This window comes from Sinocyclocheilus grahami, unplaced genomic scaffold, assembly GCF_001515645.1.
Source record: "Sinocyclocheilus grahami isolate Dianchi unplaced genomic scaffold, SAMN03320097.WGS_v1.1 scaffold543.1, whole genome shotgun sequence".
Classification (NCBI taxonomy): Eukaryota; Metazoa; Chordata; class Actinopteri; order Cypriniformes; family Cyprinidae; genus Sinocyclocheilus; species Sinocyclocheilus grahami.
This window is the reverse complement of record NW_015505722.1, coordinates 938,451-963,544: the sequence shown is the minus strand read 5'-3', so window position 1 is coordinate 963,544 and position 25,094 is coordinate 938,451. Positions and strand designations below refer to the sequence as shown.

The 25,094-nt window shown below is 38.0% G+C and overlaps 1 protein-coding gene across 1 annotated transcript in view; it reads right to left on the bottom strand.

Annotated features, from left to right (window-relative positions):
* The window catches only part of kif21a (kinesin family member 21A), a 65,185-nt gene that overhangs the window by 5,561 nt on the left and 34,530 nt on the right, over window positions 1-25,094 (bottom strand). The window contains exons 12-29 of the mRNA XM_016238548.1: window positions 24,424-24,486; window positions 22,679-22,763; window positions 22,475-22,589; window positions 21,535-21,723; window positions 21,027-21,226; window positions 20,346-20,453; window positions 20,185-20,253; window positions 19,070-19,206; window positions 18,842-18,986; window positions 17,709-17,903; window positions 14,160-14,220; window positions 13,499-13,556; window positions 13,359-13,413; window positions 12,895-13,109; window positions 5,620-5,826; window positions 4,057-4,221; window positions 3,840-3,957; window positions 979-1,149 (exon numbers count right to left, since the gene is read on the bottom strand). Of these exons, the coding sequence (XP_016094034.1) occupies window positions 979-1,149; window positions 3,840-3,957; window positions 4,057-4,221; window positions 5,620-5,826; window positions 12,895-13,109; window positions 13,359-13,413; window positions 13,499-13,556; window positions 14,160-14,220; window positions 17,709-17,903; window positions 18,842-18,986; window positions 19,070-19,206; window positions 20,185-20,253; window positions 20,346-20,453; window positions 21,027-21,226; window positions 21,535-21,723; window positions 22,475-22,589; window positions 22,679-22,763; window positions 24,424-24,486 (2,356 nt within the window). The remainder of the gene's footprint in view (window positions 1-978; window positions 1,150-3,839; window positions 3,958-4,056; window positions 4,222-5,619; window positions 5,827-12,894; window positions 13,110-13,358; window positions 13,414-13,498; window positions 13,557-14,159; window positions 14,221-17,708; window positions 17,904-18,841; window positions 18,987-19,069; window positions 19,207-20,184; window positions 20,254-20,345; window positions 20,454-21,026; window positions 21,227-21,534; window positions 21,724-22,474; window positions 22,590-22,678; window positions 22,764-24,423; window positions 24,487-25,094) is intronic.

Below are 25,094 nucleotides of genomic sequence, written 5' to 3'. Positions count from 1 at the left end.
CTTCGTCATGCCTGGAGCTGATCCGTGCTGGTCGCTGAGGGAATACATCAACTTAGTGCTGTGGATCACCGGATCGGCTTTCAACGCTTTCACCGCTCCTTCGCCAGGACCGTCGTTCTCGACTCCGCCGCCTCAGCTCACTCTTGCCCGGCTTCAGCTCACGCTAAGCCGGGGCTTTTGCTCACGCTAGGCCGCTGTGTTTTTCGTTGTGAAAGCCAAACTACTTTGTTTGGTCTTCTAAAAGAGGACGATATCCGCTTCGTCATGCCTAGAGCTGATCTGTGCTGGTCGCTGAGGAAATACTTCAACTTAGTGCTGTGGATCGCCGGCATGTGTTATGGAGGACTGTTTACTGATCCTGGGAGAGTAACGTTAGACTAAAATACCGGCAGTTCTGACTCACGTAAGTACATTTTCTTTTATCATTTGCCACTGATGATTCAAACGCGAGTTTTGGGCAGTGTAGAGTAGCACTTGTTGTTTGTCATTTCTCCGATCACAAATGTAGACAGGGTTTTATGTTTACGTGGCACGATGCAATGCAACGCAACGCGTAAAAAGACAGTATGAGTCATTATAATCAGTAATTATGTCCCCACTGGATGCAACAAATGCCTCGTTTGTAATGGGTTTAATGTTTTTGTGTCGTCGCTCCAGCTGGGACACGCCATCAGAGTAACATTTACGTCTCACGCTTGAGGTATTCCGCCAATCACAATGCACTGGACAGCTGGCCAATCACAGCACACCTCGCTTTTTCAGACCGATGAGTTTTGTAAAAATCGACGCATTTCAGAAAGGCGGGGCATAGAGGAGAAGCAATAATGTACAGTATGTGGAAAATAATATGTTTTTTTTACTTTAAACTGCATAAACACATTTCATTACACCAAATAATGTTCTTTTTAGCAGCATCATATGACCCATTAAATATTTAATGTATTCATGGATCCTGTCGTCAATACAGGTGGGTTGTACCTGCAGTAGGTCCTTGCGGGTCAGGTCCCATTTCTTAATGCCGTTGTCTCTGGAGCCGCTAAACAGACAATCTCCCTGAACCACCAGGGACTCGATGCCATCATAGTGGGGTGGCTCGAAGTTATGAGTGGGGCTGATACTACCCACAGCACCCTCTGTCACATCAAACATCTGCAGAAACAAATGACACATCTAATCACATGGTATTCGGCCATCTTTATGGGACCAGCATCAATATATCACCTAACAGGAAGTGGACGGGTACATAAATTATTAGTGAACTAATTACTACAACATGGCCACGATTTAAATAAAGCAATGCCACAAATTAGTAAATCATGGGAATTATTGTATTTCTTAATTTGTGACCACAATATCTTAAAATTTGTTTCTGCATGTCATGTTGTCAGACCTAATAGATATGTTAGATAACCTATTATAAAAAGTTTGAATGAAAGGTAAGTTTTTATACATTACATCAAATGTGTGTACAGCCTATACAATGGGGATCTTGCCCTGTCCCAGTATTGTGACCTTCCAACAAATAAAGTCTTAGAACTTACCTTTTTAAAAGAAAACGACAAAGTGATAGATAGATAGATAGATAGATAGATAGATAGATAGATAGATAGATAGACAGACATAGTCAGATGATAGATAGATAGATAGACAGATATAGTCAGATGATAGATAGATAGATAGAGAGATACAGACAGATGATAGATAGATAGACAGACATAGTCAGATGATAGATAGATAGATAGACAGATATAGTCAGATGATAGATAGATAGAGATAGATAGACAGATAGATAGATAGATATATACAAGGTAATGAGAATTTTATTTTTTTTCTATTATAGTAATGAAGAACAGCTTCATTTTTTAAAAAGAAAAAGGACTAGATAGCATTTCATTTTAGTAGTATTTAGTTTTCCTGTTCCTGTTTTTTTCCCCTTGAATTGGAAGAATCAAGATTATGATTTTTTTTTTTCTGAGTTTATGAAAACAACAAAACAACATTTGGTCCAAATTTAGCTAATGACTAAAATTAGACAAAATCTGCAACCCTTAAATCTTTGTGAAAAAGAAGTGTACTATAGCATAATTTTAAATGGTACACTAATACACTTTAAACTAATATAATTAAGTGTGAACTTTAAAAGAATATACTTAAGTGTGAACTTTTAAACAAATATACTTAAGTGTGAACTTTTAAACAAATATACTTAAGTGTGAACTTTTAAACAAATATACTTAAGTGTGAACTTTTAAACAAATATACTTAAGTGTGAACTTTTAAACAAATATACTTAAGTGTGAACTTTTAAACGAATATACTTAAGTGTGAACAGAATGTAACATTTCCGGACACTTGATTGCATGTTAAATGAAAATGTATTATAGATTAAATTTATATTAAATGTAATTGTCTTTATTTATTTTAAATGTAGAACTTACCTTTTTAAAAGAAAACGACAAAGTGATAGATAGATAGATAGATAGATAGATAGATAGATAGATAGACAGACATAGTCAGATGATAGATAGATAGATAGACAGATATAGTCAGATGATAGATAGATAGATAGAGATAGATAGACAGATAGATAGATAGATAGATATATACAAGGTAATGACAATTTGATTTTTTTTCTATTATAGTAATGAAGAACAGCTTCATTTTTTAAAAAGAAAAAGGACTAGATAGCATTTCATTTTAGTAGTATTTAGTTTTCCTGTTCCTGTTTTTTTCCCCTTGAATTGGAAGAATCAAGATTATGATTTTTTTTTTCTGAGTTTATGAAAACAACAAAACAACATTTGGTCCAAATTTAGCTAATGACTAAAATTAGACAAAATCTGCAACCCTTAAATCTTTGTGAAAAAGAAGTGTACTATAGCATAATTTTAAATGGTACACTAATACACTTTAAACTAATATAATTAAGTGTGAACTTTAAAAGAATATACTTAAGTGTGAACTTTTAAACAAATATACTTAAGTGTGAACTTTTAAACGAATATACTTAAGTGTGAACAGAATGTAACATTTCCGGACACTTGATTGCATGTTAAATGAAAATGTATTATAGATTAAATTTATATTAAATGTAATTGTCTTTATTTATTTTAAATGTAACATCATATAACACACTACAGTTAAGATTATAATCAAGTACTTTACATAAACTTTAGTATGTTAGTCAACATCAAAATAAGTTTACTTTTTCAAGCATGACAATAGATTATTAAAGATAAAGATTTAAAATGTAAAGTAAAACTTTACAAAAGTGCAATTTTGTAAAATGTTGTAGTTTTTAAAAGTACTTAAGTGTGTTAAGAAATATACTGTATTCATGAAAGTGTCTCTCTTTAAGTCCACTTTAGTATTAATCAATATAATCGAACTAATCTGCAAGTGCAGTTTTTTTTAAATACTTTTAAGATTTTAAGTACACCACAAGTGCCTATTCAATACAATTAAGCACACTTCTTTTTCACAAGCATAGTCATTCTAATATGCTTTTAATTATTTATTTTTTTGCCTAATTTAATTACATGTATATTTCATTTTGATGTGCATTTCATGTTTATAGTTAGAATATAACAAAATATAACAAATAAAAGTTTTAAACTATACTTCAGGATTTTTGATTCCAGGGTTGAAAATATGAATAACCTCATAGAAAATAAATTAAAACAAATAATAAAAGAGTTAATAGCTTGACTTCCTGAGAATGATACATAAAATTTACTGAAGGATGAATTTCAGGCACTATTTTGTACCTACTGGAAAGTGCTAGCTAACGACTTTGAAATTACCACTGATATAAAATATATAGATATAGATATAAAAACCTTGATGTAGTGATCCTTAGAGCCAGTGATAACTAGATCCTGTCCATTTCCAGTCTGATCAACAGTCAAGCACATGACCGGACCCAGATGACCCATCAGTTTCCCTGTACACACAAATCTGACAAAAAGATAGTGAAAGAATTAGATATATGATGTAGCAAATTATTTATAGCTCTCCAGAGTGGGTGAAGTAAAGGATGCTGGGTTGAACGCATACCGTTTCAGGTCCCACACACGAACAGAGTTGCCTGCGGCAGCATAAAGAACAGTGCCGGATGGGTTCAGAAAGATCTGGTTGACCTGGTTCTCGCCGGCTGGGATGGTCACGGTGCGGTTTGTACTGGCTGCACATGTGTCACCAGTGTTCACCAGACCCGACGATCTGAAAGTAGAAACACACAATCACAGAGTGAGAAAATCTAAATACCAGGACACTAAATGCCCATTTTGATATTTTAATTAATACATTTACAGTTACTTAAATACAGGAGTGTCAAGACTGGAATCAAAAAGCTTTTAATAAGTTTTTATGAACATGGTCTCAGGATCATCTGAACCAATTTGGGGAAGACCCAAAGGAATAAGTTGGACAAAATAGTATGTTCTCAAATTCCAAATGACATAAAATCTAGTAAAGCTTTAATAAGATGTAATGCCTTTAATAGTAAAGACAATAGTGAATTCACAATGGCACAATCCTAGTGAAAAAGAAGCATGCTTAACTGTAGCAGTGCACCAAAATATCTGTAACCGGAAATTGTGGTTTCGGCCGAAAAAGATTTTTTGACTAACATACTAAAGCTCATGCAAAGTACCTGATTATATAAAGTATGAAGTACATATAAAGATGTACTTAAGTTAATTCCTACTTAAGTTGGTCAAAAAAGCCCTCTAAAGTTCAGCTAATTGCATTTAAAATAAATTAAAACTACAAAATGTTTTAATTTAATTGTAATTAACATGCAATTAAAGGGGTCATCCGATGCTACATGCACTTTTGCAAGTTGTTTGAACTGAAATGTGTGTTGGCATTGTCACTGTGTGACATCACACAGACAGGCCCCTCCCACGATAGTTTGATTGACAGTAGCGTTTCAGCACAGACTGGACTGGTGTCTTACCTTAGACCCGCCCCGAGTGAGCGGTCATCAGTCCGCCAGTGTTTCACTGCTGGAGCAGTTGTAGACAAGAATGACTCCTAAGTGATTGAGGTATTCTGTTGTTGGATGTTATAATGAACATAGCAGTAGTCATTTACTCCCGAAATCTGAGCCGCTGAAGGCGCAGTGGATTACGTTTGTTTCTAAAGGGAATGCGCCCCCGATCTACATAAATGCGTTTATGTTCGCGCGAATCATTCGTGATCCAGCTTCACCTACAGAAGAAGTGAGTATAAGGTTTTTTAATGAATCTTTGCAAATCGCCTTTCCTAATAATGTGCAAATTAGCAAGTTTCACGATGAATGCGGCTAAAGTAAACAGTCTCTCTGAGAGCGGCTCGGAAGAGAGGGGCAGGGGCAGCAGAGCTCATTAACATTTAAAGGAAAATGCTACAAAATGACTTGCTCTGAAAAGAGCTGTTTTTGACAGGGTAAAAGGGGTGTTTTTTACACTACCATTGTGAAATTTTAACCAAACTATGTTGCAGACTTTTCATTAAGACCCTAAAGAATCATATCAACTTGTGGAAAATGGGCATCGGATGACCCCCTTAAGTGTCCGAAAACATATTATGTGGTATTGTTATTCTATATGCACGTTAGGTTGGACAGGAACTCACGTGAGTGTCCGGATGCACTTTGCAGAGTCACGGATATCCCAGACTTTGATGTAGGAGGTGGAGACTGTGAACACCAGACTGGAGCTGTAACGCACAGATACCACGTTGTTGGGGTGGCCGCCTAGAGACATGATCTCCTGTCCTGTGACCAGGTTCCACACCTTACAAGTCCGGTCTGAAAGAGGAAACAGGGCCAGCTTATAAAAACTTGTTAGACCAGTTATTTTTACTAATAAGTACTAAAAAAATCAGGAACTGAAAGGGTTAATCTCACAGTATTCTCATTTCATAACTCTCTGCTCTTGGTAGCTCTGGAACTACCCTATCCTGATTCACTTCCTACCTCTCTTACCGTCAGCATTACATCTCTATCCGCCAGGCTAAGTCCAGTACTGCCCCTGTGTCACAAGGTGTAAGGGTTAGGGTTAGTCCTCCTCAATTTGCATCTTGTTTCTGTGCAGAGTGTTATCATTGTTGGAGTGCTGGTTCGACTACTGCAATTCTCTCTTCTATGGCTTATCCAACACAACAATACATTAAGTTCAATGGAACGACACCGACAACCCTTTACTGCAGAGCCCTTTTTACTGCAACATGCTGCTCACTTGCCCTCTGTTACGTTGCATTCTTGTGCCAACTAGCGCTCTATGCGCAAGCAAACTACCATAATACACTGTATTAGATTTACATGAACAATACATTACATTTCCTCCCCAGTAGACTTTATGCAACAATGTGATTGCAGTTGTGTCTCGCATAACAAACTTTGAACACACATGAGTTAGAACTTCTCATGATATAACTAAATTTGCCTTTTTAGCACCACTAATCAGTCCATAACTACAGATCTAATCTGTTAGATGCTTTCCTCTGGTGAAGTGGATATCTTCTTTCAGGACTGGGAACTGTCCCTGTATCCACTGGAACATGAGGCCGGGTAACACTGGCATTGCCCTCGTCACACACATAAGGAGCAAAATCATCAGCCATGATACTGTCCATAGCAGCTGTTTGGTCCTGTATATTAGATGGCAGCAAATGGTCCACATGTACCTTCACACTATGTTCTCACACTACTTAAACTTGGTACGTGAGAGGTCCAAGTTTGAACAAAATCACTCCTGGAGCCCAGGCACAATTTGAGTGTTGACCGTTCCACACAATCACTTACTGGCCAACATCAAATGATCTGAGTTTCCTAGAAGGTGTGTCATGACCTCTTTTTTGCTACACTTGGTGTTTGACAACCACAGCAGATGTGTCTGGCTTTAGCAGTGTGAGACGGATTCAAGGCCATCTTTTCAAGAACAGTTCAGTAGGTGTACGTTCTGTTAGTATATGGAAACACGCCCGGCTCAGATGAGGTGCAAGAGACTGGTCTCTTAATGCCTTTTTGAAGATTTGTACCACCCGCTTGGCTTGACCGTTTGTGGCTAAATTATACGGAAGAGACAGAACATAATGCACATCGTTTTTTTTCTTAGGAACTCCTCCAACTCCCTGGAAGTGAATGGTGGGTCATTGTCTGACACCAACTCTTTTGGGAATCCATACGAAGCCCAGAGATGGTGCAAGATGTTTATGGTCTTTTCTGAGTTGGTCAGGTGAGTTGGGAAGATTTCCACCTATTTTGAGTGGGCATCCACAGTCAGTAGAAAGTGTTGTTTGTCAATCTTTGCATAATCTATGTGAATAAGCTCCCAGGGGGTTGTTGCCCAGGACCATGGATGCAGGGGAGTGCTAGGGGGTTGATTTCAACCCAGCTCGCATAGAGTGCACATACTTACTAAGTTCTAGATGTCTTGGTCGAGCCCCGGCCACCAGAGGTATACTCTTGCAAATGTTTTCATTCTTACTATACTGGGATGACCCTCAAGCAGCTCAGAAAACAGCCTTTCCCTATAGTTTGGAGGAATGATCGCTCTCGAACCCCACAGGATACAGCACTGGTCTGTTTAAAGCTGGTCTTTCCTGACATGAAAATGTTTCAAGTGTTCATCTGTGACATGACTGGGCCATCCAGACAAAGTTAGGTCCAGCACTTTTGATAGCAAGGGATTTCTCCTAGTTTCAGTGGCAATGTCCTTTGTACAGACTGGCAATTTGTCTAGGTGTGAAACCTGAAACACAGTCTCCTCACATGGTAATCTAGACAACGTGTTTGCATGACCAGAAGAACGTCTGTACTCAATGTCATAATCATAGGCCAACAAAGTCAATGCCCAACGTTGCATGCAGAGAACAGCAAGTGTAGGAATGGCAGACTTGGGACCTAGGATAGCAAGCAGAGGTTTATGATCAGTTAGCAGGTGGAACTTGCATCCATACAGATACTTGTGAAACATTTTCACTCTAAAGACTATGCTGAGGGCCTCTTTTTCAATCTGTGTATAGTTTTTCTCACTTGCTGTGAGAATCCTCAATGCAAATGCAATGGGGGTGTTCCTCCCTGTAGGCAGCACATGTGAGATAACCGCTGAAGCGTCGCAGGCAAGTCTAAGTGTTTTTTTGGGGATCATAGTGGGCTAACCACTTACTTGACGACAGTTGCTGTTTACAGGCATCAAAAGCTTGGGCACACTGTGGAGACCATTGGCACTTTACATTGGCCAACAGCATGGAAAGATTTGGCACAAACTTTTCGTAGTAGTTCAGAAATCAGAGAAAAGATCGTAGTTCTGAGATATTATTAGGAGAAGGGGCCTTCACAATCACTTCCACCTTGCTCTCTGTTGGATGCAGCCCTTTTCATCAATCTTGAATCCCAAGAATTCCAGATTTACAATGGAATACACATTTTGATTTCTTCCCCTTTACTTCATGTTGCTGAAATTGACAGCACTTTGTCCAGTACTATCAGATGTTCCTCAGAAGATGAAGCAGAGACCAGGATATTGTCCATAAAATACACTTCATGTTGGAAGGATCTGGTCCATTGTGTGTTGGAAAATTGCAGGTGCGGTGGAAATTCCATAAGCAAGGTGATGGTACCTAAACAGTCCTTTGTGTGCGTTTATGGTAAGGTACTGCTTGGATTCAGCGTCCAACTCCAGCTGTTGATATGCAGATCAATCTTACTAAAGACTTTTCCCCCAGTCAAAGTGGCTAAAAGATCCTCCACATTCGGTAGCGGATATTCCTCTGCGATAATGCATTTGTTCACCATGACTTTATAATCGCCTTGGCCACAACTACTATGGGCACCGCCCAATCGGTCCTTCTGACCTGAGGGATAATTCCATTCCTCTCCTGGCGATCAAGCTACTTTTCTACTGCTTCTTTAAGGGCATACGGACCAGGCCTCGGTTTGTTGAAGATAGTGTGTGATCCTTCTTGCACCATCACTTTAGCTTTAAAGTCAGTGATTTTGCTGTACCCATCTCTAAAGAGTTCTCTGTGTTTTTCAAGGACATCAGAGAGTGAAGTGACGCTCACCGGCGACACTTAAGCTGAAAATATCCTTCCAGTTTAGCAATGGAGGTTTGCCTCCTTTGACCACAACCAATGGAAGTGACCACTGTTGTCCCTCATAGGTGACTGGAACCTTAAACTCGCCCAATACAGGGATTTTGTCCCCAGTGTATGAGACCAGATGAATGGAGGTTGGGTGCAACCTAAAAGTCCTTCAATTTGTCATTAGAAATGTACTGTGATATCAAAGACAAAGAGGCTTCTGTGTCTAGTTGCATGCTAACCGTTTTGCCATTTAGCTGAAGATCAATGTAAATGCCATCCGCCTTGTCGTGACCAGAGTAAATAGTGAATAAATCAAACAGTTCATCATCCACTGCACACTGTGTCTCTGATGTGTTGCCTGACACTCACTGGGCTTTTGCTGAACGCCGTGCTCTGTGACTCCTGCATGCATGCTGTAAGTGTCCAATTTTTCCACAGTTGTGGCATTTCTTATTTTGGTAACGGCATTCTGTGGGATGGTGGTTGCTTCCACCACAACTGTAACAACTGCTTTTATGCTAGTTAGAAGGTTGCTGCTGGGCCCCTTTCTTGGTACTGTATTGCACTGAGAACGTCCATGTCCTCTGTATTTCTCTTTGGCTCCACAGGCATTCTGCACCTTATGCACACTTGTGTCCTTTATGGTTGTCGGAGCACCCAGCTCCTTAGTGTCCTTGTGTGCTAATTATATTGTGAACGCAATATCACAGGCTTTCTTAAAAGTAAGATCCTTTTCTGACAGTAACCTTCTCCTGCAAGTCCACAGACAAATGTGTCCCTGAGAGCATCATCTAGAAATGTTCCAAATTCACATGAACTTGCCAGACGTTTCAAAGCCAGATTGTAGCCAGATATAGTTTCTTCAGGACTTTGGCTGTGTTGGTAAAATCTGAAGCATTCTGCAATCAGAATTGGCTTGAGCTTAAAATGATCAGAAAGGGTCTGAGTCATTTCCTGGTATGTTAAAATTGTGATTAAATTGTGATTGTGTGTGAAGTGACGTGTAGCCAAGTATGGTGACCGATACTCGGAATTTGTGCTCTGCATTTAACCCATCCAAGTGCACACACACACACACAGTAGTGAATAGGCCTGTTGCAATAATCAATATATCGACATATCATGCAATATATGTACATGACCTCAATAATTTTTGGTGACGCAATATATCGCCCATTATATTTCCTTAAAAATGAATGTCACCATGTTTTGTACATTCCACTTGCGCCCGTGTCTTTTGCAGCTTCTCGTACATAATGTGGTGTAGTCATGAGGTGCTAGTTCAAATAAAAAAAAAATGCTTCTACAAAAAAAGTTTCTGCATATATGGTCTTGTTTAGGGATCTGTACCTTTGTGCATACGGACATATCTGCTAAGTAGGGATTGTGTTTTTCAGCAATAGTGTGTGCACCCTTAATTTACAGAGAAAAGGTCAGGGAAAAATCTGTCGATGGAAAAATTTCCATACAAATTCTTTTTCTTTTTTTCCCTACTTGTTACTTTGCACTTTTTGTTACAAAATGTTTATTTATTATTTATTCAGGTTTTAAAGGTATCTAATATGTTGATACTTAGGGCCCTATCATTCACCTGGTGCAAGGCGTGGCGCAAGTGTTTTTGCTAGTTTCAGCCCAATGCAGTTCTCATTTTCCCGTCCTGCGCCACGTTGTTTAAATAGCAAATGTATTTGCGCCCATTTGTGCGCCCATGGGTGTGCTGGTCTAAAAAAGAGGTGTGTTCAGGCGAATTGTTGGCACGTTGCTATTTAGAGGAACTGAAAATAGACTGCGCCATTGACCAACAAAAACCTGGCGCAATATTTTTTCTTTGTTATTTAAAGAGCGCGCTAGTAATATGCGCCTATAGGCGGGGGGACAAAGCGCGGACACTTTGCTTATTACACACACAGGGACGTGCAGCAGCACACAAACATTTTTAAAAATTAAAAATTACATTCTGCCAATAGTGAACCCACCATGACACGAGCGCAACTGGCTTTTAAAGGGGATGGGAGATGAGACTCTGATTGGTTTTTTGCACGTTACACCCAAAAAACCCCCATTACTCATTAAGAGAATAGGGACAACCTGTTTAGACCATGCGCCTGGGCGCCGACTGTTATCCCATCGTTAAACTAGCATAAGTGAATTGTTTTGTGCACCTGCGCCATGTGCTTTAGACCATGCACTTAAATCGTTAAAATAGGGCCCTTCATTTCCATGATCTAAATATTCTTACAAATTAAAAGTTTGTTAACATTTGGAAATGTGTAGACCTTCTTGCATTATTATGCTGTTATATTATGATTATATATTCAGTGGCATAAAATGGTCTTTAAAATGACAATAATATCGCTTATCGCAATTATTTCTGGGGCAATATATCACACAACAAAAAGTTGTTATCGTGACAGGCCTAGTAGTGAACACACACCCGGAACAGTGGGCAGCCATGTGCTGCGGCACCTGGGGAGCAGTTGGGGGTTCGGTGCCTTGCTCAAGGGTCTCACCTCAGTCTGGTACTGAGGGTGGAAGAGAGCACTGCTCATTCACTCCCTCCCTCGATCCCTCGACAATTCCTGCCGGACCTGAGACTCGAACCTGCAACCTTTGGCTTACAAGTCCAACTCTCTAGTCATTAGGCCACGACTGCCCCCAGTTAAGACAATTACTTTGCTACTTTAACTGGCTCAACTAGACTTTTTTTTAAGAGGCCATAATCCACAGATCCTAAAACATTCAGGAACACATCTTTTTTTCCACTATCAATTTTATTTGCTGCAATCCATCGCTTAAATCTATCCAAATAGGTGTCAAAATCCTCTTTAGTACTAGCACCCATCCTATTGTGGCCATTTTTCTTTCTTTTTTTTTTTAAATTTCTTTGTAATTTACGGTGTCTTTTTTTTGTAATTTATTTTTTTTCGCACTAAATGTCACAGATCAGCTGTTACACCTCCATGGCTGCTGTGGTTCGCATTCTGACCTGTAGGTGTCACCGTACTCACACGAGCTCAGCATGTGACTCTGACTGCCACCGTGGACATTTGTTTGACTAGCGATTAGTACTCTTTCTTCTCCTACACACAATTTTCTTATCACAACTACTGACATATATTTTGAAAATACTCACAACTACGAACAAACAGATATTTTGAAAATACTCTACTGACAGATATTTTGAAAATACTCACAACTACTGACAGATATTTTGAAAATACTAACAACTATTATACTATAACTATTATAATTATTGTTATTCTTGACCACACTCCCTTGTAACTGTTTATTTGATCTGAATTTGTGTTATACAGACTGACAAAAATGGTTGCCAAAAGTGTACAGCACTTCCCGCTGAATAAATAGTCCCCATGGCCTACTATGCTTTTGTTATCTAGTTTTCGGTAATCCAAGTTTCAAGAGAAATAAAAGTTATTATAATAATATAGTTTGGTCCAAATTATAATTTATTTTTTTTGACATAGATTATGTGGACAAATATGACTCTTGATTATCATAAGCTCATCAGTACCAAACATAGTTTTGTTGTTTAGTGTTGTTAGCCACTCAGAACACGTGGAACAGGAATAAAAGTCAAGTGAATGAAAGCAACATCCTATATTAGAGAAGCCCATCTTTGATGTTGTCTGAACTGTCAATTACTGTAAACTGGAAGTGACCAGATGAGACCAGTCATAACAAGGCACAACATTGTAAAGTAAACATAAAACAGGAGTAGTTAGTTCATGCATGATGTGAGGTGGAGCAGTGAGTAAGCGTTAAGCTTTTAGTTAGCAAGGTTTGAGATTACTACATACTTACATGGTACCCATTCTAGAGGACAAGCCTGCAGGAGGGAGCATGTAGTCCCGATCCCTGACTGTATTTCCAGCCGACTCCAGGTCTCCAGATACCTCGGATGTCTCCGCCATTGGGTGTAGAGGGACAGAGAAGTCTCTTGTTGGTGTGTCCGGGCCAGAATCACAGTTGTTTACATAGAGTAACTCCATCTGAGTAGTGGTCCTTCTTCGGGCCTTTGCAATTATTGAAAAACAAACAGACATGTTTAGTTAAGTAAGGAACAGGATATGCAAGGAATCAGTTGTCATTTAGCAAAGCTTTCATCCAAAGTTACTTATTAGGTTCAGTCCAACTGAGATTAGGTGTCTCGATTAAGGTGAGATTGATCCTAGCTCATGGATCACCCTTTGAATGGTTTGCACCTAAAGTCTCTTGCTTACCAAGCTTTGGGTAAGGTAAAATTAAAGTAATTTGTCCCATACCTTAGTCCTAGATTTAGTCTCGCCACATAACTTCATGAGGTCTGAGGCCAGGGTGCTGAATTGTGGGATAAGATATTCAATCATTCATTGAAGGTACAGTAATGAAAACAAATATATTTGTCATTAGCAGATAAACATACTTTCCTTCCACTGCAGGACTTGGGGTCGATTCGTCACTACTACTATCATCTCCATTTTCTAATGAGAAAAAAGAAATAAGAGAGTGTATATATAATTTACACCAGAAGAATTTCTTGGATGGACTTGCAAAATAGTTGAATTGAGGCAAAAATCACTCCGCCGCTGTTATCTGCGATGTTTAAAAGAGGCTTTCAAGAGTGTGGTAGTAACAAAACAAAAGCAAATGAGGATAAATTAAGCACAGCGCTACCATGCTAGTTTCTTTAGTTGCTGTGAAACGCTGATCCAAACCGGTTTCTGATATCAGCTGTGACCAGAAAGAGGCTACCATCAAAGTTAGTGCAAAAAAAGTTGTGGAGAAGAGGAATGAGGGAACACAAATGGTAAATCGTTCAAAAAGGAGGGGAGAAAAATTAGTCGTACATGGTTTAGAAGAGTTACTTGTTTTCCTGCTGCCGGACTGTGATGTATGCTAATGCTAATACGTAGCATGTTGCTAGCTGGGGACTGATGTTTTAATATGGTAGGAACCGGTAGAGGAGATGTGGACAGATAAACAGAAGCCTCATGCACCTGCGGACGGGACCACTAGCCTGTGGTTAGTCGGAAGAGGTAGACCCATGCACTCATTACAGAGAGAGTGTGGCTACTGGTACTCACCCAAGGGCATGTTACCTAGTTCTGTTTCAAATCGGCCAAACAGGGGAACAGAAAAAAGGCAACAAAGAAATCAAAAAAACATTCCCCCAGTTGAAAACAAAACCAAATGTAACAAATACGAAAGAGATATAAACCAACAAACTGGAGAGGCCTAATACAATGCTTAGTAAAAGATCAGAAATGAAGTCATATGGTATGACGGGATTCATGGATATACAGTATACGCTAAACCACAGTACAATGTGAATATGGAAAAGATATTTCAAAAGTTCCCACTCCTTTTAACCAACACATTTCCATTGCATTTTAATGATTTTCCAGACCTGAGTATCACAATTTTAAAATTCCCTGATATTTCCAGGTGATCACGGAAATCTTGTTTTACTACTTCACTGTAATCGGCTACCTATTTAGTCTTAGGCAACATACTCACGGCCCGTAATTTGAAAGGGCAGCTCCAATCTGATTGGTTGGGTGCTAAGTAACTTTTGGCAGTAAAGGGGTGTAAAGGTTTGTATCAGTCCACAGTCAAACAGCTTTCAAGGTATCTTGGCTGCTACAGCGAGCACTTTCAAGGATGTTTTGTTTTTCCAAAGTTTGCTTTGATTATTTGTAGTACTTACTCGGTCTGTACAACCTTTCATGGGTAATGATGTCCTGCAGAGTTTAGCTCCAACCCTAATAAAACACACCTGAAATAGCTAATAAAGCTAGAAACTTTCAGACGGGTGTTTTTGAGCAGTTTTTAGGTAAACTCTGCAGGTCGTCGGCTGTCCAGGAGCAGGTTCGGACACCGCTGATTTAAGGTATCCAAAAACGAACTGTCAGACATGTGGTTCAGACAATCTCTTCCGGTCTAAAAATCAGGTTCTAATATAAGGGCAATATAAGCTGCAATGTGGACCAGACTTAATACTGAGAGCACAAACTCAACACACAGTGTTGTAGTAAAGACCAGCTCATTTGAGTCCAAGTCCAGGCTGAGACCTGAGTAGGTTGAGTGCGAGTCAAGACCGAGACCAATGCAGGGTCGAGTTTGAGTCAAGACCGATTCCAAATGCTCCCAAGTACAAAACAAGACGAAGACCATGAAAATGTGTCCAAGTCCGGTCACGAGGCAAACAACACTGATAGAGATGCAATAGGCAATGATGCCTTAACAGCTATATATGCTTATAGTTTCTGTCAGCTTTTGGGCAATATTTGATTCGTTTCAGGGTGGTCTGCAAGAATTATTGGTTTACACAACTCCATGACTAGTCAACACAGACTCAACACCTCAACTAATGGCAGAACTAATCAACTAGTCGGTGCAATTCCTAGACCGGGGTAGTCAATAGGGTAATTTCAGTGATGGTACTTAATGTCAGTGAAATGATTCAGAACCGTTTCAGTGACCTGATGCAGTGTCATTACAGTAAACTGATTCAGATCATAGAAGGTGCGTTTGATTCGACCATAGGTGTCCTGCTAAGTGGACTTAACAGGGGATTCGGCTATATTATGATACATTTCAATCTGAAGGGAGAGAACATGTCCAGTTCGAAGGGAGCTGCTAATGGCATAGGGAATAAAGATACACTGATTCATGACTTCACAGAAAGTGGAGAGGGTAATTTACACCAGTCATTGCTCATCTCTCCAGTACTAAAGGCGGTGAAAAGGAGTTTTATTATTATTTTTAGTTTTATTATTATTATTATTATTACATTTATTTCATTATTATTATTATTATTATATGGCATTATTATTGAGTTTCATCTGTCTCAGGTATCTTTGTTCTGTTCTATTTATTTGTGTTATTACTTGTAATTTGTTTAATTGTTCTTATTTTACTACTAAATGTTTTCTCTTTAATAATGTTAATAACTTTATATTAGTTAGGCTAGTAGTTTTTGCTGTGGTATTGAAATTGGAATTAAAAATGGGTTCATAAAACAACTACTTCAAAATATGTGGTCAAGCAGAACATTGCATTTATGAATTAAGCATTTATGAATGTAAAGTGTGTGTGTAAAAAAATAGTGTCAACATTTTGATTAAAATCTAAATCGCAATATTGATCAAAAAAATCATAACAGTATTTTTTTTGTCCATATAGCACAGCCCTAGTTTACTGTATATGCAGTTGTTCATGGGTAAAAATTGTGCAATATGTGATGGTTCAATCTTACATAAGACACATCTAGTATAACCAACTTACATTTATTTTCATATTAAACATCACAACAGATAATTATCACTCAATTTAGCACTTTCAGATATGACATTTAATACTCACTTAATGATAAAAGCATATTAATATAATACTCATGGATGTATTATATCCACATGCTTATTACACAAACGTACGGTATTATATATTTATTTTCAGAAGTATATTATGTCATCATAGTTTACAGGGGTGTAACAGTTCAAATTGCTCACGGTATCATGTATGTTCGGTTTGTGTCATGGTTTTAGAGTCAAGGTCTCGGTACAGTTTGATATGTGCTATGTTCAGGGAAAAAAGACTATACTGTCAAATAAAATTCAAGAAAATAAGAACAAATAATCTAACTACAAGCAACAGCACAAATAGAGCAAATATACAAATAAAATAAACAGTGCTTTTCAGTTTTTTTAGGTAGGTCTAGCATTAGTTTTTAGGTACAGAAATCAAATGTAAAATAACATTGCATATTTGACTGTATAAACTAAAGATTAATCCTTATTAAAGTTACAATCAAGATTCAATCAAGAGCAGTGAGTGATTTCCTTGTCTTTTGTTGTTTGATTAACATTAAAAATTTTAAGACAATGCACAGATCCAGTACACTGATACTGTACGTTCAACCGATTATGTCTTCTAGGATACTCACCAAGATGGCCATGTTGACATAATTTTTGTGTGAAATTCTCAAGCACAAGACTCAATATTTGTGTGCTCTCTGTGGGTTTGGCGCTTCAGATGAGCGCACACACAGATCTTCTCACTGTACACGTGAGTTCTCATTTGCGTCTTCTGGCTCTTGAATGTTTAAACTGGCAAGACTTAAATGCGTTTAGCTTAAACAGATAGCAGCATGTGCTGTTCAAGTCTCGCCTGCGTTATCAGCACCCGGGTGATGACGGCATCAATGACTGCTCATATTCCAGCATACATCGCATTGAACAAAGTTTACAAAGAGTGACAGGTTTGTCCACGTTTCTTTTTTTGTTGTTGTAATGTATGAAGCCAGAATGTGTATCCATCGACAGAAACATACATTAGCCGATCTCTGTCTGTTTTCTGTGTTGTTATTTTTAACAAGCCATATTACAGATGCGTTGTCAGATTTAAGCTGAACCGCGGTGCAAGTGCGTGCCGAACGGTACGGTTTGATTTTTTACCGAGAACCATTACACCCCTAATAGCTTAATATATGTGATGTACGTGTTTACATCTGATGACATGCAGAGTGAACACTGCATAGGGACCCTGTCAATCGGAAGCAACTAGAGCAATTTCAGTGAACTGATTCAGATTTTCAAGAGTCATTTTAATAAACCGACTGAGAGTTGCCTCACCTTGGCTTCCTCCATCTGCATGATGTTGGCCTGGCAGTCAGAGATGCTGTCGTTGATGTAGTCAATGTTGGCCAGCAGAGACTCCAGCTCCTCATTCAGAGACTGAACATCTTTTTCTACCTCCGGTTCCTCCGCCAGCAGTCTCTCCCTCTTTCTGCTGATCTTATCCCGCCGGCGCGTCAGCTCTTCACGTTGCTGTGGATAGGATTTCAGATGACGAGAAACTAAACAAGTTTGTGCATAGCCTTATATTTGTCTTTATATTTTAGGAATGTAAATGTTATCTCCAGTGTTGGAGTAACGCGAGTTATGTAGTATCTAGTGAAGTAACCCATTACTTCTAATTTTACAAGAGAATATCGGAGTTACTTTTTCAAATAAGTAATGCAAGTAACTTTGTTTTCCCCTTTATTCACTGACAGCTCTCCTGTCCCTGTGTTGAGAGAAATCAAATCAGAAGCACTTCCTTCAGCCTCAGTCTTATTAATTTCACTTATTAAAAAAACAGCCCAGGCGACAAAAAGTAACGCAAAAGTAAGGTAATGCATTACTTTCCATTAGTGCTGTCAATCGATTAAAATAAATCACAAATTGCATTTGTGCAAATGAAAAATGCTCCCGGAGCTGCTTCTGTGTACAACTGTTGGCACAAGCTAGATTAAAGTGATTATTACATTTTGAATATAGATATTTTTCTTACAAAAACGCATCGATCCACCACAGGAGGCCTTTGTTCACCCCCCGGAGCCGTGTGAGACACTTTTTATTATGGATGGATGTGCTTTATTTCACTTCTTTTGGACTGATGTACTGCAACACCAGCTGACTGCCATTAAACAGCTTGGAAGTTCAAAGACCATTTTTAATATAACTCCGACTGGATTCGTCTGAAAGAAGAAAGTCGTATACACCTAGAATGCCTTGAGGGCGAGTAATTCATGGGTAATTCATTTTCATTTTTGGGTGAACTATCCCTTTAACGCGCTAATTTTGACAGCACTACTTTCCATAAAAGTAACTAAGTAATGCATTACTTTTAAAAGTAACTTTACCCAACACTGGTTATCTTACAATTACATTAGCATTAATGCAGGTTAGGTAGGTGTTTTTCATGATAACAGGTAGATTCATGCCTTTAGAAGACGATTCATGTCGGTCTCCATGTTGGAAATGGTCATGCGCTGCATGATAATATCGGAGACACGGCGTTCCAGACTCTGCCATTTCCCACGAGCCAATCGGGTAGAGTACACCCCAATCGTCCTGCGATGGTATAACCTAAAGCAAACAGTTGTCCGTCACAGCAGAATCAGCTCACATACTGTACACATATTAACGCACATGAAGCCTGTATAATGTACCTGGTTCCATTAGGTGCTCCGGAGGCCGAGTATGTGCGACCTGCTCTGTGAGAGAGGTCCTGGCTTGTCTCAGGCAGATTCCCCTTTCGTGTGACCTTTCCTGACATGGGTCGCACCTGTCTCCTCAGAGCGCTCACCTGAGAGACACAGCAGCAATCACTACAGGAAACTCTGGAAAAACGCAATTTGGCCTTTTGTAACTTGCTAAAATGAACTGAGAGATTAAGAAAATAATCAACATATTAATTGACTATTAAAAAATAAATTAAATATACCTAAATACCCAAATTGAAGTATCAGTGTTTACATGGTAATTTTTCACTTGCATAGTAGTAAGTCTTTACAATGTTCAAATGTATTATCTGAAAGTATTTAGATAATTATTTAGTGTTTAGCTTTTATTTGTATATTTTTATTTTGATATATGATCATTTTAGCAATTTTGTTATTGTGTTTTGACATTTTTAGATGAGTTTTTCAGATTTCTACTTAACTTTAATTTATATGTAGGTTTTGATAATTTTTAGTACTTATTTTCTCAGGTAGTTGCCAAGGCATAAGTGTATTATAGTGTATAAGTGCATCAGTGTTATTTTAGTATTATTTATGTAATATTCTAATAGTAATCAATATTTTGAATTAGCTTTGATTTTCAGTTTTAATTTTAGTTGAAGTTCTAGTAAATTTGTTGTGTTTTTTTTTTGTATTCGTTTATTATTATTTCTATAATTAGTCATTTTAATACTTCAACTTTGACTTTTTATTTCAGTTACTTGCCAGGGCAACATTTCTAATTTTCTTTCCTTTTTTTATTTAAGTTTTCATTAAATATTGATATATTATTTTAATGTATATATATATATTTAATTTACCAAACTATTTTCAGTAGTTTGCATTTTAGGTATCAATAACAACACTGAAGTGCTTAAGTGCATTACATAACAAAAATATCAAAGCAAGGGACTTTTATTTTCAGGGCATTTGCAGGTTTAAAGAAATGAAATGTATAACCTTAATAACACATTTTAAATTGATAAATATTATTGTGTGCATCAAACATCAATGAGTCACTCATTGGAGGTACAATAGAGGCAAAATTGAGGGGAATATTTCACCTCCTCAGTCTTCCTGCGCAGAATAAGTTCCTGTTGTCTCTTCTGAGCTTCAAGCAGTTTTAGCTGATGCTGTACAAGAGAAAAACACAACACACGTTGAACACATTTCACTGTCAGTTGGCTCTTTCATGCTGCATTAGTGTTATTCTCCCATCATGCACCTCCTGTTTGCGTTGGTCCTTTTTAAGTGTGGCAATTTCTCGGTTCCTGCGGGATTCGGCCATCCTGCTCTTCTCCTGCTGCTCCTTCATCTGCTTCATCAGACGCACCTACCAACAGTCACCATAGCAACAGTCAGCTCATTTCAATTCTGGATTAACTGTATACAAACTAATTAGACATACCAGAGTGTGGACTACTGCTACTATACAAGAGTATATAAGCTTAGAACAGCAATATTTCATTTAAATTTTCTTAATTTGGGTTATTTTCACAGAAAATATTATGTGAGAAAATGTGTATAACTGATCAATTCAGTTTAATAATTAGCATATCATGTACTCGATCATTACTTGGTCCTAATTTCACTTAATATATATATATATATATTTTTTTTTTTTTTTTTTGTACACTTGTGTGGTTATAACGCAATAAAATATATAACAAATAAATTCAAATTTTTATGTCAATGTTTATTTTTTATAGCCATCTATAAACAATTTAGTGGAGATTTTGTGAAAAGCAGGCAATTCTAAATGTATTTTTGCATATGTTGGAGTAGGGGTGTTGCGTCTGTGGACCACTGGGAGGCGCAGTTTGTGATCAAATATTTTATGTTGTAATGGTGATTCAGCATGTTTCAGTGATTCAGTGCACAGCCATGTCTCCATGGTGACTCTCACTTTGGTTTTCTTCATTTCCGCCAGATCCAGCTGTAGTTTCTTCAGTTGCTTCTCGTACTGTGACTGGTTCTTCAGTAGACGAGCGTGTTCCTTCTGAGCCGCCTGTAGTTTCTGGAGCTCTTTGTTCATGACACCGAGTTTCTTCTCGTACTCTGCTTTTATCCGTTTGGTCTTGTCCTCAGAGCATGACTCCACAGAGCCTACAACAAAACAAAACAAACAAAAAAATAAAACACAAAACAAGGCAAACCAAAAACATAAAAACAAACCAAAACACAAACATTAAAAACAAAACAAAAACACAAAACACTAAAACAAAACAAACAAACACAAAAACAAAAAATACAAAACAAAATACCCTACCCTGTATTTCTTTCTGGTTAAACATACTGGTTCAGTAATGCAGATATGGAAACTAAACTGAGCTGTTACTGGCATTTTATGATGATATTACATTGACCCCAGCATCGTGCATCATATAGTGTAGCGGTGGTATATGTGTCCTTACCCATGTTGTGCAGGACACGGTCTCGCTCCAGCTGCGTGTCTCTGATTTTGCTCTGCAGCATCATGAGTTTCTGCTCATACTGTTGTTTGAGCGTGTGCAGACGTCTCTGACTGTTCTCAAGCTCATCGATCAGCTTCTGCTTGATGGCGATCTCACACGTGATGTTGGCCAGATCTGCCTGGAAGTCCTCTAATCAATAGAAAACAATAAAAATACTTCAAAATTATGTTTACAAAAAGACAGGCATTAAATGGGCATCATATTAGGGCCCGAGCACTGCAGTGTGAGGACCCTACTGGAATTGCTGTTAATTCTTCTTCTTCTTCTTCTCCAAAATAAATTGCATTTTTGAGGGCCTAAATATGCTCGAAAACTCATGAAACTTTGCACATGCATCAGAACTGTTGAAAATGTACATCTGATATGCATGGCAAAATGGCTGGATAGCACCACCTATACAATTTCAACAAAGCGTTCCCTCCCACTACGTTTCACTTACATGTACGAAATTCAGTACATTCATGTAATGTCCCAATACCTAAAAAAAAGTCTCTTGGAGCGAAATCCTAAACGCAACAGGAAGTCATTCATTTTGAATTTCCTCTACGAGTTTTGTGCAGTTTTTGCCATTTTCAGGCCTCGTTTTAAATTGAAATTTGCTTAAAAAAGTAGTACTGTATATTATATATGTGCTTTATTGTATATTTACAAAACAGCAAAACTCTTGCACTTCATTACTTAAGATAAATAAATAATCAAATAAAGTTAATAATCAAATAAAAATAAAATAAATAGATCTGGCTTACTAAAATTATGTTTTATTGAGAATTTAACGAAAATTCTCATCATATAGCTTTAGTACTAGTTGAAGTCTCTAAAAAGCAGTCGTTTTCTAAATCATATTAAGGTAAAGTTATTATTTCACAGTGAACATCAGTACCCTTCTCATCCAGGTCAGAGTCAGACTCATCAGAGCTCTCCTCTGCATCCATTTCCTCTTCCTCAACGTCCTCCTCGTCTTCCTCTCCATCTCCCTCCTCACGGTCACTGGCCTCCTGAGGGAAACCATCTCATGTCAAAGACTGAATGATGAGCTCCACCCTTAAAATGTGTTCTGATAGGGCAAGCGGCCTGTCAATCATACCATCTCTGGCTCTTGATTGGTCGATTCTAAATGCTCTCTCTCGTTAATCTTCTGTTCGCCGTCAAGTGCTTCATCTTTGTTGGCACTGAAGGAAAAATCAAAACTAGAAATTCAAATCTGTTTTATAAGGTTTATATATATGTATATATACTATGCAGCATAGATTATCTGAAACAAAACAGAAAAACTAAATTAGGAGGGAAGGAAAAATAACATGGTGTTATGACAGACACATGATGCAACAGAGAAGTTAAATGGTAACATATTAAAAACTAAATTTGCTCTTTTGAAAAAAGACAATTCAAAACTTCCTTTCTGGTTTACTCAAACCATTTATTAATAATAGTTTTACTATTAAAAACAGTTTTAGCTAATTGAAATAAAGCACATATAAAATAAAATATAAAGATATAAATAATAAAGCAATAAGCCCCGTGAAGCCGTGGTTTACAGTGAATTTATAACAGCTAAGGGGCGTTGTTAGGTACGACGTGAAGCCGAGTGAGTAAAACCCCCTTAGCTGTTATAAATTCACTGTAAACCACGGCTTCACGGGGCTTATTGCTTTTATAAAACGGTTATTCCATATACATAGTTAGGATTTACAAAATAAAACTGAGCAAATAAAGTGTTATGATATTAATAAAAACAGTATTCTTCCACCAAACAGTGTGGTTCCTCAGAATCAGTTGTGGTTCCAACAAAGTGGTTGCAGAGCAACACACAGACGTAAACAAAGTTGTATGTTCGTAGAGTAATTTATAACAGCTTCGAACGTGGCTCAGCCAATCAGAATCAAGCACTGGAACTATCCGTTTTTTTAAAAACTAAATTAACACTGCGCCAGTGGTTAGACAATCATAACAGAGGTCATTTACATATAGTCAGCAAAGTACAGCAGCAACTTCAGAGAGAGGATGGATCATAAAAATAAATGTTCAGTGTTTATGGTAAGAGAATTACAAGTAAACCTTATGGAAACTTGTACTTGAAAAACACATATACATATATATATATCGAAGAACATTAATGAAGTATAAACATTTTCTGGGCTGTTCTCCAAGGCTGGAAACTACCTGCTGAAAGACAATCAGATTTTAAAGACTGCAAGCAGAGATGAAACACAGGGGGTTATGGGTAATTATAGAGGGCAGATAAGGGAAAGAGAGACACCGGGACAAACCTGTCTTCCTCCACCTCTTCCTCCTCATCCTCCTCTCTCTTGTCACTCAGCAGCTGCTGGAGTCTTCAGAGGTCAGAGGTGAAGGGTTAAAGAGAGGAAACGAGGAGCGCAGAGAGACGTTGTATGTTCGTAGAGTAATTTATAACAGCTTCGAACGTGGCTCAGCCAATCAGAATCAAGCACTGGAACTATCCGTTTTTTTAAAACTAAATTAACACTGCGCCAGTGGTTAGACAATCATAACAGAGGTCATTTACATATAGTCAGCAAAGTACAGCAGCAACTTCAGAGAGAGGATGGATCATAAAAATAAATGTTCAGTGTTTATGGTAAGAGAATTACAAGTAAACCTTATGGAAACTTGTACTTGAAAAACACATATACATATATATATATCGAAGAACATTAATGAAGTATAAACATTTTCTGGGCTGTTCTCCAAGGCTGGAAACTACCTGCTGAAAGACAATCAGAATTTAAAGACTGCAAGCAGAGATGAAACACAGGGGGTTATGGGTAATTATAGAGGGCAGATAAGGGAAAGAGAGACACCGGGACAAACCTGTCTTCCTCCACCTCTTCCTCCTCATCCTCCTCTCTCTTGTCACTCAGCAGCTGCTGGAGTCTTCAGAGGTCAGAGGTGAAGGGTTAAAGAGAGGAAACGAGGAGCGCAGAGAGACAGATAGAGAGGGTACGGTGCACACATTAGTATAGACGGCTGTTGATCACAAAGAAGTTCAATGTGGATAAGGACACATCATCTTAAATGGGGTCATGAACTGGCCTTTTTATTATTTTATACTGTTGTCTGAGGTCCACTTATGACGTTCGTGTGGTGTTTACATTCAAAAACATCAAAATCAATAAGTAATAGGCAATTTTCTACCCTGGTTTTGAGGCCGGCTCGAGAAACGCTGGGTTTTGCGTGCCGCATTGAAGACTTGGAAGTAGGGCTGTGCAAAAAATCAAATGCTATTTTCATGCGCATCTCGTCAGTAAAGCCGGTTCTGTGATTAGTAGACTAAATTAACACTGCGCCAGTGGTTAGACAATCATAACAGAGGTCATTTACATATAGTCAGCAAAGTACAGCAGCAACTTCAGAGAGAGGATGGATCATAAAAATAAATGTTCAGTGTTTATGGTAAGAGAATTACAAGTAAACCTTATGGAAACTTGTACTTGAAAAACACATATACATATACATATATATATATATATATATATATATAT